We start from the raw sequence: 15013 nt of genomic DNA, 5'->3' as shown, positions 1-15013 counted from the left end.
CTGGGGGAAAGCGAAAACACAGGCACATGCAAGTCACTGGCCGTGCGCATGGACTTGGGATCACCCGGTGCTGCCCAGAGGGCAAGAGATGCATAGGATGAGAGATATGCGTGCAAGGGGGCAAGAAGGGTGTGCTGGAGGGACGATTGAAGGGCCCTGGCAAGGGATGCAATAGATGCACGTGTTGTGGTGAGCAGTGGTACGGGGGGCTGAGATTCCGCAGAGGATAAGAGAGCATGCAAAGCTGCACTATTCAGGGGGACTGCGCGCCAGGAGCAAACCAGCACCTTTGGTTGCGCCAGGCGTATACAACCCGCCTTCGTGCTGTGCCAGTCGGAAACGCCGTAGCTATCTGTACGAGTGCAGCTCGCAGCTTGCTTTCAAAGGTCGCAAGTCGGTCAAGCACGGCCCGTGTTGACGCGAGGAGATGTAAAACGAGTTGGATGTTGCTCCAGTCCTGCGGGGAATAATCCAGATCTGCGAGATCATCTTCAGATTCCGCCGGGGCACTTGAAGGAGCAGAAAGATTTGCAGTCAGGGATTGGGTCCAAGAGTCAACCAAGGACGAGAGAGACAAGTCCAACGCGGAGACGAGTCCTGGAGCAGCATATCCATACGTGAATGCCATGCAGCGTACGAGGCTTTCCTCTGCGACACTAAACACATCAACCGCGCACTCGCGAAGAAGACGGGCGCGGTCCGCGTTTGGATTTTTGTTAGGAGTGAGTGTGGAGGCAAAATATAGCTCATCAGAGAGGAGGCGCCGCTCCAGTGTGCCATACTCAACCTGGAAATCTAGAAACGCCTGAAAGAGTGTTTGGTCCCAGTCAAGCGCATCATTGAGCGTGGACTGCTGCGCTCGTGAGAAGTTCGTGGCTGAATTCGAGCGCCAGGACATGGACATACGCATGGAGCGGCGGCGTGTGTGCTTCGGAGGCAAAGGGCCATCCGAAGGATTGTCTGTAGGGATAACGGAGAACTGTATTTCTCCATGATCTTGTCTGTGCTTGCCGCGAACTCCTCTGTCGTTTTGTAAATGGATATGACATCCTTGAGAGCAGATGAACCGGCGGTGTTGAAAAGGGACGCAAGGCGTTGCGGACACGAAGGCTGCAAGGTGGACAGAGTGGAAGTGATGAACGTCGAGAGCGTGATTTGAGGATCAGGAAAGATGGCAGGAATAGACGTGCGCTCCGCATTGACCACAAGCAGGAAATTCGCGCAAAAAACTTGCCCAGAAGGCACTGAACGTCTGCTTCGGCACCGCAGGCACTAACGGTTCCGTGTCTTCCAGAACTTCGCTCTGCCACGACGCAACCAACCCCTGCTCTCCGAGAGCCAAAGTAATAGTTCCTGAACTCGCTCTCCCCTCTGTATGTTAGCAAATATGCCGTAAAAACTCCTGCAAAGCGCCGTATCGCCCGAGTTGATCGCGCCAACCAACGCAGAACTGAGAGCAGCCTCGAGTTGGTTTTGGAGGGACCCCATCAGCGCACGGCGGGGCTCGTATTCCGGGGTTCCAGCAAACACAGGCATACTCCTGCTAGCCTCGCTCAATCTCTCAGCAGCCTTGTCATATGCACGCTCCGCCAACAATGCAGTAACCTCGGCCTCTAAGCTGGACCACGACTCTGCCTCACGCAGCACATCCCTTACGGCCTCCATCCGTCGTTTTGCAGTGTCAAGAGTCTGCAACTTGTCGAGAGCAGCAGAAGTCCCCGTTCCAGCTGGAATGCGGGCGGTGACGGTATCGAGAGCAGAATGTAGGGAAAGGGCACCATCGCGCATGAAATGCAGGTCATAGGTGAGACGGGGAGCGCTGCGCGACACCTCGTCGATTGTGCGCTCGAGTGCAGCGGAAGTTGTTACTGCTGAAAGGTCTGTGGCTGTCAGCAGGTCTGCCAGCAGCGACTCGAGAGTAGCTAGCGGAACATGGTTGTCCTGCGGTGTAAGTGTGTCGTTGAGCCATGTGAGCACGTCGGGTACGTCGTCTAGCTCCTGCACAAGTGCGGACGCTGATGTGGATGCCATATACGCTAGAGTTTGTGCCTATTGTTGTTTGCAATGCGGTGTAGAGATCTGAAACTCACAAAGTCACATCAGTTACTTAGAAGTCTGGAGCTGAAACGCCGGAGCCCACTTTGTATACGAATGAGCAGAACGTAGAGCAGGGTGTTACACTGGTATTGCAATTGTTTGTAATCAATGAAAACAGTTCCAAAAGAAAACATAAATAGCAGGGTTGGATGATTGACTACAGAAGCTAATATACAAATTGGTTGAACATGATGTGAAGGAATGAAATGGACATCTTCTCTAACCACAAGTACTTAAAATGAAGCTCGAGACAGATTAGTAGCAGAACCACAAGTGCCAATTATCAAAAGAACCCTAATGCACCCCATTCACAGCTACATTCACTCTACCTTCTCGCAGATGCTGCGCCGTGCGCTCAGCAGCCGCGTCATACACGTATTGCGTAGGTCTTCCCCATAAGGCATTTGCATGATCCCCACCGCGTGTTTCCTCATCTGAGTCCAGTGCAACGGATTCGCGCCTCGGCTCGTAGTACAAGTCACTCGAGTCGTATTGTTCTACATCCATCACGCATTAGAAACCACGCAACAACAGATGAAAACGTAACATACCATCTTCGGCTTCCTCAACGACCCTCCTCTTCCCAAGCGCCTTCGCGCTTGGTCGTATGGGAGATGTAACCTCTTCTTCATCTACATCGTTATCCTCCATGTGCAGCCGTTCCAAAGCACCACCCATACTTTCCAGCGAATTCCCCCTTGATGCACGTACGAGACCACCCCTATCTGGCGAGGGTGGGCGTGACGGGAATGCAGGCGAACGAGGTCCTATGGGCGGAGGTGGCGGAGCGAGCAGTGTCGGTGTGCTCATAGACTGCGGTGGTGAACCGTAGTGTGAATGGGCAGGAGAAAGCGCAGGAGGGACCCGAGGAAGGGGATGAGTTTGTGATGGGACAACAGGAGGGAGATCGGGATGGACGGGGCGAGCCAGGTGGCGATGGCATCGGTGATGGCGTGCGTGAGGAACCACCATAATCGTGGTGAGATTCTCCAAGGTACTCATTTTCGATGTGCTACACGAAATGTCAGTCTCAGCCAGGAAGAAAACAAAGCGACGAAGCGGGAAAATGACAAGGAAAACTGAATAACTCGGGTGGAGAGAAAGATAGAAAAAACACTCACTCTTCGGTCCATCTTCACATCCCTCCTACTAATTTCAACGGCCACCCGCTCCTCCGCAACCCGCATAGCATCATCATACATCCTCATCGCCCCAAACAGCGCCTCATTCGCTTCAAGCAACGCGCCAAGAAGCTCCTCCTCCGCAGTCTGCTCCTCTCCATCTGCATTATATAATTTCGCATCCCCGCCATGGTAATCACGACTCGGTGGAGAACTGAATTGAAGGTCAAGCTGCGATTTCGTACGTCCGTTTCCTTCTGCATTCCTTTCTCGGTCAAGGCGTGATCGTTCAGCGCCTGCAGATGCCCATGGGATTTGGGTATATATGAGTTCTTGCGACGCGCGGCATTTTGACAAAAATTCCTATGAATTAGTCAGATTGAGATTGTCAGCGTGGAAGTTAGTAAGAGAAGGGTCATGAATGCCACGCGAAGGTGATGTGGCAGATCGACAACATGGAGATCATAAGTAACTGAGAGATCACACGTACCGGTATTAGGCTCCCTTCTATCTGCTTCCGGTTTCGTGTATGTAAGCAATTCGCAAAGGACATTCGCATTTCCTTTTGCGATTTTGCATTCCTGGAACAAACGCTTCATGTCCTCTTCAGGAGGAATAACGCCACGCTGATGGAGGCTCTTCCTTGACGGCCGCTAATAGATCACCAGGACAAAAAGTGTGCAAAAAAATAAAGCAAGAGGATTGATCAGGGTACTGTCATAAACCAGAACGAGGCACCTGACCTCCCCTATCGGCGGACGCGTTGGAACGATGGGAGGGCTAAACATAGCATCCTCTGTGTCGAAGGGAATGCCCACATCGGGCTTGTCAGCAGGTTTCAATCGCGTCCATAGTGCACGGAAACCGTCCCTATCACGGTCGCGATCTTTGAGTGAAAACGGCGATGGTTCGGATTTGGGTGAGGGGTGAGGACCTGTGAAGAAGGACAAGCAAGATAGTCAGTAACACTAAAAAAAACGTGGGTTTTGATGGAATGAGACCGATAAAGACGGGTTTCCGAAAGTATATGGAGTAAACGATAGTTCGAAAGATATCCAGCAAGGGGGTAGGTTCGAAGAGTCGAGAACGGATTCAGCGATAGATAAAAAAAACACATACGTGAACTGGTGATGAACGCTGCAGCGGCAAGCACCTCCATTAGTCGTTCTCTGACGACGGGGCTGGTTCTTGAGCTTATGAGCACGTCCTCGAGGGTGTCAATGAATTTACGGGAGCTGATCTGAGTAAGAAAGATGTCGGAGGCGTTGCGGAGCATTATTGCCCATAACTGTGCGAACGGTAACGCAAATTGGATGGAGACCAGATGAGTATGAATTTTCCAAGGTGAGAGATCAAGATGAAGCAACAAGACGGGGGTAATGCTTACCCTTGCAGCAGATAATTGAGATTTGGGTTCTGCATATCTGTACGCCAAGCACCCTGTCAGTGGTATAAAATTGAGCGTTAGCTATGAAACGCACTTGAATTCTCTCCTGAGGGCTTTCATAGCCTCCTTTGCATTCGCTTCATTAGAAGACGCGCGCTCGCAGACCTCGAGCACAAGGGTCCAGTCCTCCGATGAAGTTGCTGTAAGGTACCCTACAGCCGATATCAGTTCACGCGACATCAAATGTACGGTATCGGCTGAAGGAACGCACCGATCATGCGCGTAAGCTCTGAGGGGTTATCCTCCTCGCGCCAAATGCGTTCCTTGTCCTTTTCTCGCTCCCTCTCCTTTTCTCGTTCCTTTTCCTTCTCACGAGTTTCACGCTCTTTATCACGTCCACGCTCCCTGTCTTTATCTTTGTCCCTGTCCCTGTCACGCATAATTCCGTCCCAGAAACTCTTCCTCTCCTTCTTCTCTGCCCTGTCCCTGTAATCGTCTGATACTTCATGGCCGTGGTGTGAGTGGGAATGTTGAAGGGCGAGGTCCAAGTGTGGATCAAGGGACTTCAGTATACCGAGTACAGCAGGTGCAGGCTGCGCCTTCTGAATCTTGCGTCCGTCTCTCCGCACGGTATGGGTTGGGTTTGGGTTATTAGTCTGGGGGTGGGGGCAGTGTGACCTGTGGCGCTATACGGGCTATTAGAACGCGGGGGTAATACGATAGGTGGGAGCGAAGCAAGAGAAGACGAGCGACTTGGTATCGTTGGAGGCACTGCAAACTGAGGATACGGACTAGAAGGGACAGGGGGGTCAGATAGCATCTCCCAGTCACGGTGGTCTTCTGAGGGGCGCGGGGGGCGCATAGGTGGTGCATCCTATGGATATAGATCAAAATTCGAGTCAGCAATATTGCGAGTTATGACATAGATGAAGTTGCCAAAAGTGATCAGAGACGTACATCGTCGATGACAACATCAGCATCTCTATGCGACGTTACCTTTTGCTGCTTTGCTTTGTCCCGCCCGAATAGTTTCTTCATTGGTAGGAATTGAGCTTGGGAGTAGATGGATGAGGACTACAAGCTTCACCTCACTTACACACGAGGCTGTGTATCCACAGCTACTGCTGCCGTCACGTGACAAGTCATATCCTTCATCGCGACTGCCGTGTTCGACTTAATTCCCGGTAGCGTCGGTCAATGTAGTCTTGGCTAGTTTCATGATCTTGACAGCACCATCGGACACAGCTAATCATTGGCATCAGAGATTGCACTTGTGGACTGCAAGCAACATGTATGGCTTTTTGGCAAAATCATGACCTAATATCATAGCGCTTGTACAGCCTGCATCAGATCACTTTAACGCCCTGCACCATCATGTCCATATACTTCTATCTTGCCTATCGAACGCTAACAAGTGGCCCCCCGGTGCTAATTCATGTCCAGGTTGCCACTTCATGATATAATGGTACCTGCCAAGTCTGATCATCACGCGCTACCTGACAAACAGCCGCTTCCCTCGCGTTGGCCGTGCACTCCCCACACGACCGGTCTCTGCCTGATACATTCGATACGCTTCACGAAGGTGGTCTGGTGTAAGGGGGCCGGTATCGTTGCGCTTTGATTGGACATGGCGAGCTAAGTTCAAGATAAATGAGAACAGATCATAAGATATGGTGCATAACTAAGAAGCGCACCTTTTTCTACGATCTCGCCAACAAAGACTTTTGCAACACCTGCTACTATTTGCGCAACGGGCTGAGAGACCTGCTGTCCCGTCGTTTGCTGTATGACCTATCCATGACGTCATAAATGAGACTGCAATATCATGTTATCATATACCCGCACCTTCCGTATAGCCTGCTTCGGTAGCGCGTGACGTCGATAGGCTTCAAAGCGTTCGTACTGTCCCGGACTGAAATTGTCCATAAGAACCCTAGATTATCATGAGCACGACACATTGTCAAACCGAACAAAATACATCAAGTTACTTCAGATTATCTTTACTCTCACTCTGCCATGACAACTGTGCAGAGTAGTCATCATCCGCCATTGCAGGCAAAAGCTCGTCTTCACCCTCTGCATCCTCGTCTGGGGCACCCGCGGGACGCGCAGCGGTCGCAGGCTGTGGAGTTATCGCATCTGTCGAAGAAGTGGCAGCAGTAACAGGCGGGGGCTGCGTCGCCATAGGTTCATCATCCCCACTGTCCATCGACACATCTCCAGCGATTGCAGCGCTACTCGACCCAGCAGGGACAGTCACAGTAGATGTCGAGCCGGTGGCAGTGGCACTTGCAGGGACTCCGGGAGTGGCCCATTGGGCCGGGGTGAATCGCATTGCAGGTGTAGGGGTGCTAGGCCCGGATTGTGCTGGGGGGCGAGGGGAATCGGTGGACACATTGGGGAATGCACCGCGAGGCTTGCGTCCGCGTTTGGCACCTGTTCCACGACCGCGGGTTGGTGCCGGCGCTGGCGTCGGCGTTGCTGGAGTGCTATGAGTCATCTGGATGAACGATGTCGGCGTGTAAGGGGTTGTCATCGTTCTGCAAGGTTAGTATTAATGTTTGTCTCCAATACTCAGGCTCTAGGAGAATTCAAGTGGCACTTCCAAACAATCCAAAACAAATGTTGAAAACAAACAACAAACAAACAAATAGACTTCCGTCCTCCAACGTTCTCCAATTACGGTAGATACAAGCTTGCCGTAGTTCCACATATGTGTGGCACCGTTGTTTGTGGCTTCGAGTTGAGAGCTATGGGCACCTATGCATTACCCCAGCCCAGATATCGTAGCCCAATATTGTAAATATAACATTCGCAGTGCCACATTCTTCCTATCTCTGGAGCTTGTCTTATGGCTCGGTTGGTCGCTTTGACAACGTTGAAGCGCTCCACAAAACCATACCACAAGCCATCTTTTGATGTGCCGCACGCTCCTATGAGGATCCACTTCAGCTAATTCCCCGTCCCACACTATCACGCTCAGTTTGGTACGTGTATCATAGCGGCTAGCTCTCACTGACTAGCTCATTATCTCGAAGGATAACAGACGACTCCCCACCGGAGGAAAAAGAACTTTAGCAGCAGCTTCAAATGCTTCACTGGTGTACTCGACGCTCGCTGCACATGCATGAATTGTTCTCTGAGAAAGGTTTCCTATGCGTTCTCTGGGAGACCCTTTTCAGAGAACAATTCATACGGTACGCACTACGCAGCTCGCCAGGACCACAATCGATTGGCCTGTGGTTCTCGCCAAGTAATACACATTGCGGGAGCTGTAGTGTTGGGGCAGAACTGCTTCTAGTAATATACCCCCTGAAAACATGCGGTGGTACTTACCAGTTCTTGGTGCTTAAGTGGTTTTCTATGCGCAAATAAGCGAGGTGGCGCAGAAAGCCTCTTGCTTCTGACCACCTTGCAGTTGTCTATTAGTCTCAGTCCAACGTCTAGTATCTACGTCTTTTGCTTCTTTTCAAACCCTACTTAGCCAGTATGGACCCCAACAATGCAATTAGACCAGACTATACTCTACCAGAGTTCCAAGGAGAGCGCCAACAACTAATAGATGAAGGTTTATCCGAACAACAGGTCACCTGATCCTTAACAGCGTTATGGAATTTTAACAATAACACCGAGAAGGTGCGCTGGACAGCTAGACAACAACATCTAGAAGAGGCCCGCCAGCGAGCCGAAGAAGACGAAGCCCAGAGGCAACAGGACCTCAAAGACGAAGAAGAAGCAGTGCGGCTAGAAGACAAGAAGAAAAACAAGAGCAAGTACATGCCTATCAAACGCGGAAAGGTCCCTTCCGACCCTACCATCCTCCCGGCGCAATATGTGACCAGGAGATTGAAAGCAGGAGATTACTGCAAGTTACACTACTTCACCAACAGAGGCCTCGACGAGGCCAAGATATCAGCCTTAATCGCTGAACCCAACGCACTAGTAATGCTACCAGCATCAGACGGAGTCCATTCATGGGTTCCCGCTGCAGCGGTCAAGGATCCCAAGATGGCCCCCATCACCAAAGATGAAAATCTCACCTGGGAAGAATTTAATGAAGCGGCCCCGTGCATAGTCTCATTCATGAAGCTACACAACTGGCCAAACAACAGAGTCAACATGCACATCCAATTCTGGACGGCCCTTCAAGCCCACCGCTGGCATCACGCACCGGACGCGCTCAAGCAAAAAGCTTTGCTACTCTACCAGTCGCAACAACGACACTGCTGGCACCTCACAGTAGGAACCGCACAAGGTTGGAGTTTAGAGGAGATCAACCAAGATCTTCTATTCGAAGCGAGAGAGGATCTATTCAATGAGAAATGAGACAAAGACACAGCAGCCGCAGTCCAGGTCAGTCAAACTAATCTCCTTAAACACTATCGCAAAGTTTGCACGCTCATCACACCCTCGTGTTTCCTCTTTCGTTCTACCCCACCCCGTTACAATATTTATTAAAAACTTCTTCGATTGTCGGCCAATCGCGCGCCGACAAAAAAACCTTTACTCGTGCATCATGCACTGCTACGCCTCGGGTTATTGCAACCTTTTGGCAGTGGCCAATCATGTGCCAAAAAAACGAAATCATTTCATTTCAATCGCTTCGGTTATCACAACCAAACAACCCCCCCTTTTTTGATGCTTGAACATCCTCCCGCGCACTCTTCGCATCACACGACACGACACATCCACAATAACCCAGCAAGCAGCGGCAGCTTACACAGCCAGAAGTTCAGATACCCTGCGCCCACAAAACCAAGCGTCAATGCAACAAGGGCATGCACCCCAGAAGCGTGCTTTGCCGCCTAACGAAGAATCAATGGGCAGTAACAAAAAGGTATGCACTGATCGTACTCCTCTCACCTCCAGGCCCCTCCCATGCTGCGCAGTGTGCCTGGGACATAACCCACACAGAACCATCGAGTGCGTGGCCACCCACACACGGGACAAGCAACACGAATCATTCATGGAGCGCATCCGCAAAGGCCTATGGACAAAAGACAGAAAGCAGCTTTGTACCGCTTGGCAGCGCGAAGAAGGCTGCATGGTACCCTGCCACGATGCGCGACACATCTGCTCAGGATGTGGAGCCTCGTCCCATGGAGCCCAGAAGTGCCCTCGAGCACAGAAGGCAGAACCCACTAACGCCGTATAAAGTAGAAGCCTGGACGCACGAGTTAAAGCAGCTCAGTCTCCCTGAACGCTTTGCTAAGATACCTGAAGGTCTCTGTACCAGTTTCAAAATAGATTTCCCTCCTATCACTCATGTACAAACCCCACCTAATAAAGCCTCAATTGTCGAATTCGAAGCCGAGTTTCACTCCATCATCCAAAAAGAGATCGACAAAGGGAGATACATTGGACCCTTCGAAGTGAATGTCCTAGAGCGTCTAATTGGACCTTTCCAGTCATCCCCTTTGGCTATCATTCCAAAACCCGGGAAACCAGGGAAATTCCGGTTAATACAAAATTTCTCCTTCCCACATTCTCCAAGTACGCTCTACCCTAACCTGTCAGTTAATTCGTGTATAGATGCCAACGATTTCCCAACAACCTGGGGAAAATTCTCAATAATATACAGTGGCTCAAAAAACTGTCCACATGTTTGTGCTATTTTCACTATTTACATTATTGTATATGAATGAACAGGTAGACTGGGGATATGCCAGTGGGGTACTCTGTAGTACTCCTTTGGGGCATGAATTTGAGCCCTTGCCCGTGGGAAATTATGGTAATGTGGTGGCACTATAAGCCTTACAAAATGATGACTCATGTGGACAGTTTTTTGACCCTAGATTAAAATTATATAAATCATTAGTTATGACACCATAAAGTCATGCCACTATTAAATAAATTATGAAGTGGTGTCATTATGACATTATTAAACCTATCTCTAAGTATATAATGAAGTGTGTCCCATATATCATAGTCATAATCACCATGAAAACCATCTCCTCTGCTCAAAGGGATAATATCCTTTCTCTGTCTACTACTGGCCTCTCTACTCATCAAATAGCCTCTAGAACTGGTTTATGTAAGTCTACTGTAGCTAACCTCATCAAAGAATGTCACCCAGACAAGGAAAACTCCAGTGGAGGTCGTCCATCCAAACTCACCTCTACTGATAGGAGGGTTATTATTTAACATATCACCACAGGAAAGGCTGATAATGCCGTCCAAGTCACTCATCATATTAATTCCATCATTCCTACTCCAGTTTCTTCACAAACAGTGAGGAATGTCCTCAAGGAAGCCAATCTTAGGGTCATAACAAAGAAGAAAAAGCCTCTTCTTTCCATCACTCATAGGAAGAGAAGACTAGCCTTTGCCCTAGCTCATCAAAACTGGACTGTAGAGGACTGGAAGCAGGCCATATGGTCAGATGAGACTAAAATCAATAGAATTGGGTCAGATGGGAAGGTACATGTGTGGAAAAAGAAGGGGGGCCCTCTTACAGACAGAGAGATTAATGGAACTCTCAAGTTTGGAGGAGGTTCTTTAATGGTATGGGGATGTATGGTGTGGAACTTCTGGTGTGAGAATGCTTGCAGAAGTTGAGGGGAGGATGGATGCTGAGCAGTATATGGATATCCTCCATTATCAGCCTTTCCTGTGGTGATATGTTAAATAATAACCCTCCTATCAGTAGAGGTGAGTTTGGATGGACGACCTCCACTGGAGTTTTCCTTGTCTGGGTGACATTCTTTGATGAGGTTAGCTACAGTAGACTTACATAAACCAGTTCTAGAGGCTATTTGACGAGTAGAGAGGCCAGTAGTAGACAGAGAAAGGATATTATCCCTTTGAGCAGAGGAGATGGTTTTCATGGTAATTATGACTATGATATATGGGACACACTTCATTATATACTTAGAGATAGGTTTAATAATGTCATAATGACACCACTTCATAATTTATTTAATAGTGGCATGACTTTATGGTGTCATAACTAATGATTTATATAATTTTAATCTAGGGTCAAAAAACTGTCCACATGAGTCATCATTTTGTAAGGCTTATAGTGCCACCACATTACCATAATTTCCCACGGGCAAGGGCTCAAATTCATGCCCCAAAGGAGTACTACAGAGTACCCCACTGGCATATCCCCAGTCTACCTGTTCATTCATATACAATAATGTAAATAGTGAAAATAGCACAAACATGTGGACAGTTTTTTGAGCCACTGTATCATTTAATATCTACCCTCCCCCCAGGCTCAGAAGCCGCCACCCAGGATATAGCAGAGGCATATCTAACAGTCCCGCTGCACCCATCGCAGTGGCCAGCAGGCATGATCTGAATCTCTAACACCCAGTTTTGCATAGACACTTGCACGGCGTTCGGCGCCACTCCATCAGCGGGAGTTTATGGGCACATAGCAGACGCCGGAACCAAAATTTTCCGTCACCGAGGAATTGGACTGCTAGACAAGTGGGTAGACGACCATATATTTTTCAGGATAAGGCATGAGTTCCTCCAAAGCTACAATGACAGCAGGGCATTATGGCACAAAGAGTTCGCAGAAGCCAGCTTGAGACAGTTGGGCGGAAGGCTATGGTTTGGCGAGTTCTGCCCAATCAAAGGAAGAATGGAAGAGTCTAGCAAAGACCACTCGAAACCATTAATAGATTTATCACATTGCTCACACTGTTCAACGCACGACACCCTGTTTACCTTTTGTTTTCAAGACTTAGATGATCTATCTGATCTCTTAGGCATTGTTTGGGAGCGCTTGAAAGATCAGCTTTTCAGTACCTCCACCGTTTACATAGGCTTCACGTGGGACTTGAAACAGATGATAGTAGCTTTGAGTCCCACTAAAGTGGACAAATACCTCGCAGCCATTCACAAATGGAGAAAGAGACACATGCACATTCTCCAGGACGTACAAGAGCTGTACGGTAAATTACTCCACGCATGTTCAGCGGCGCCTCGAGGACGAGCTTACCTCACGAGCCTCAAGGACATGCTCTCAACCAGCGGAGCTAACCCTTTTCTGCCGCACAGAGCGGGAAAAACCATAAGCAAAGACTTGGACTGGTGGACGGACCTACTTCAATCAGGAGGAGTAGCATGGGACATCTACCCGACTACCAGACTCCAAAACCCGCTCGCTTTCTTGGACGCAAGCTCGGGCATCAGGATAGGCATTGTTGTCGGTGAGCACTGGAGAGCCTGGAGGTTAATACCGGGTTGGAAAACTCTCAATGGAAAACGAGACATTGGTTGGGCCAAAGCCATTGGCTTCGAGCTACTTATCTATGCCCTTGCCTCTCTCCCAGGCATTAGCAACAATGTTCTCGTCCATGGAGACAACACCGGCGTCGTGGAAGGCTGGTGGAAGCACAGACACCGCAACAGAGCTGTCAACGGAGTTTTTCAGAGGATCCACCATTTCCTACACCATCTACCCAACTGTCTCGACATTACAACAACCTATGTCCTGAGCAAGTTCAATCCCACAGATGACCCGTCCAGGGGCATACTCAGACCCACCCACCTTCTTCTCCCTCCCATCGACCTTCCCATCGAACTTAGCCAGTTCATCATCGACGCAACACTACCACTCTCTCCCACAGAGTTACGACTGCTGCAAGACAGGAAATACTCTGTTCCTGCAGCTAAACTCATCAACCGCGCCCTCCTCAGACAACAGGCAGCAGAACGGAACAAAACCGATCGGACAGAAGAAGAAGAACTCATCAACCGCACGCTCAGAGACGAGTGACTACACGAGGTGCACCCGTTTCAGAGCGCCACTAACCGAGCTCCCTGCACCATCCACACCCACCCCACAGAACTACAAACCGACTCTCACCCCTCATCCATCCAACCTCCGACCCCATTACCTAGCGCGCGACCGGCTGAGACTCTGGGTCCCTGCAGGAAACAGCTCCAGACAGTTAGCGGCCACAGCAGGAGACCCCAACACTCATGAAGTCTCAGATGAACGGTTGAACCGCATCCTGGAAGTTATGGGCTCCGCATGGGCACAATCAACGAAAGAAACCTATGGAGCAGGTTTGTTAGTTTTCCACATTTACTGTGACCTCAACAACATAGAAGAGAACAAACGCTGCCCGGTCAGCTTCAGTCTCCTCCTTGAATTCCTATCCAGCTGTGCAGGCGCGTACTCCGGATCAGTGCTAACCAACTATGCAGCCGGCATCAAGGCTTGGCACCTGCTCCACAGCGAACTCTGGCTGGTGCGACCAGGCGAACTCAAAGCGATGCTGGATGGAGCTACCACACTCGCTCCCTCATCCTCTAAGCGACCCAAGAGACAACCCATCACTCCAGATTTCCTTTCCTCTATCTGCAACCACCTAGACCTAAACAAGCCACTTGACGCGGTGGTTTTCGCTTGCATGACCACAACTTTCTACTGTATAGCAAGACTGGGAGAGTTCACCGTTAAAATGGTCAAAGGTTTCAACCCAAAAAAACATATAACGAGAGCAGGAATGGTAGAATCAATGGACCACAATGGCCTGCCAATCACCAAATTCTCACTTCCTAGCACGAAATCCTCCAAATTAGCAGGCGAAGAAACATACTGGGCAGCTCAAAACAGCCCAACAGACCCCAAAATGGCCATGGAGAACCACATCAGAATCAACGCAGCTGAGCCCGGGGTGCACCTTTTTGCATGGAAGCACGAGAACGGCCTACGCCCTCTCTCAAAAACAGAGTTCATGAAGAAGATGACGCTTGCCACAACTGCAGCGGGCCTCTCTGACCTCAAAGGTCACGGTTTATGAATCGGTGGAACCCTAGAATACCTCCTGCGAGGAGTGCCATTCAACATCATCAAGACAATGGGAAGGTGGTCAAGCGAAGCTTTCACCTTATATCTTCAAGATCACGCAAAGATCATGGCGCCTTATATCCAATCATCGCCTGCGCTAGAACCATTTACGCGTTACACCATGCCACCAGTACGCTAAACCACATCTCAAAGTGAGTACAACTCCTTTTCTCTCCCAGGACATCAAGCTTCGCTGCATGCGTCATAGTCCTCCTAACTTTCAGGAACACAGCTCACCATTGATACCTAGGCTTGGACCCTGTTTCAGTCTGGAAAAGCCCTGCAGGCTTTCACCCAAACACTCAACAACCATTGCCTTGTTCTTGCATATTGATTCTTGTATCTTCCAACATCCCTACCGTTTTCTCCTCCTAGTTGTGAAACTACCCCACGCAGTTTAATCTCGCTTGCAATACATTTAGTTTATCCTAAAAACACATCACATTGCAGCGCATAGATAACTTACTAGTAAGTACTGGCAGGCGACTATGTAAAGTGGTACTTACATAAATGCATAATCATCAACTTGAACTTATCTATCGCTTGGGTTGTTTGTATGGTAGTTAAATTTGTTGGTCGCTTCCACTCCAGTGGCGG

At 49.5% G+C, this 15013-nt stretch overlaps 5 protein-coding genes across 5 annotated transcripts; 2 read left to right on the top strand and 3 right to left on the bottom strand.

Moving 5' to 3' along the window:
* Positions 1-20: 20 nt before the first annotated feature.
* Positions 21-2197, bottom strand: EDB91DRAFT_1177164 (Golgi complex component 7-domain-containing protein; the record flags this gene model as incomplete). Its single annotated transcript, XM_041320404.1, is given in 11 exon segments — positions 21-244; positions 264-324; positions 359-489; positions 511-641; positions 663-766; positions 788-876; positions 907-1110; positions 1204-1229; positions 1251-1324; positions 1360-2079; positions 2141-2197. Coding segments are annotated over 10 exon segments (1716 nt in total), but the record flags the coding sequence as incomplete, so codon positions are not given.
* A 17-nt stretch (positions 2198-2214) lies between these two features.
* Positions 2215-5695, bottom strand: EDB91DRAFT_1177162 (uncharacterized protein). Its single transcript, XM_041320403.1, has 12 exons — positions 5563-5695; positions 5324-5479; positions 4877-5291; positions 4700-4817; positions 4606-4642; positions 4338-4506; positions 3962-4152; positions 3692-3871; positions 3219-3581; positions 3016-3109; positions 2649-2864; positions 2215-2594 (listed from the first exon to the last, which is right to left on the bottom strand). The coding sequence occupies exons 1-12, from the start codon at positions 5641-5643 to the stop codon at positions 2392-2394; spliced, it is 2223 nt and encodes a 740-aa protein (XP_041169070.1). The 5' UTR covers positions 5644-5695; the 3' UTR covers positions 2215-2391.
* Positions 5696-5847: 152 nt separating this feature from the next.
* On the bottom strand, positions 5848-7202 carry EDB91DRAFT_1177157 (TAFII28-domain-containing protein). The gene is made up of 4 exons (XM_041320402.1): positions 6594-7202; positions 6451-6538; positions 6300-6396; positions 5848-6240 (listed from the first exon to the last, which is right to left on the bottom strand). Exons 1-4 carry the CDS (start codon positions 7139-7141, stop codon positions 6098-6100), a joined length of 876 nt encoding a protein of 291 aa, XP_041169069.1. The 5' UTR covers positions 7142-7202; the 3' UTR covers positions 5848-6097.
* An 892-nt stretch (positions 7203-8094) lies between these two features.
* On the top strand, positions 8095-8931 carry EDB91DRAFT_1256809 (uncharacterized protein; the record flags this gene model as incomplete). The annotated part of the gene is made up of 2 exons (XM_041324230.1): positions 8095-8173; positions 8210-8931. 2 exons carry the CDS (start codon positions 8095-8097, stop codon positions 8929-8931), a joined length of 801 nt encoding a protein of 266 aa, XP_041169068.1.
* Positions 8932-9424: 493 nt separating this feature from the next.
* On the top strand, positions 9425-9760 carry EDB91DRAFT_1064673 (uncharacterized protein; the record flags this gene model as incomplete). Its single annotated transcript, XM_041314730.1, has 1 exon — positions 9425-9760. One exon carries the CDS (start codon positions 9425-9427, stop codon positions 9758-9760), a length of 336 nt encoding a protein of 111 aa, XP_041169067.1.
* Between the last annotated feature and the right edge of the window lie 5253 nt (positions 9761-15013).

Source organism: Suillus paluster (genome assembly GCF_016628075.1).
Source record: "Suillus paluster strain FC165 chromosome Unknown EDB91scaffold_219, whole genome shotgun sequence".
NCBI lineage: Eukaryota > Fungi > Basidiomycota > Agaricomycetes > Boletales > Suillaceae > Suillus > Suillus paluster.
This window is presented reverse-complemented; position numbering and strand designations above follow the sequence as displayed.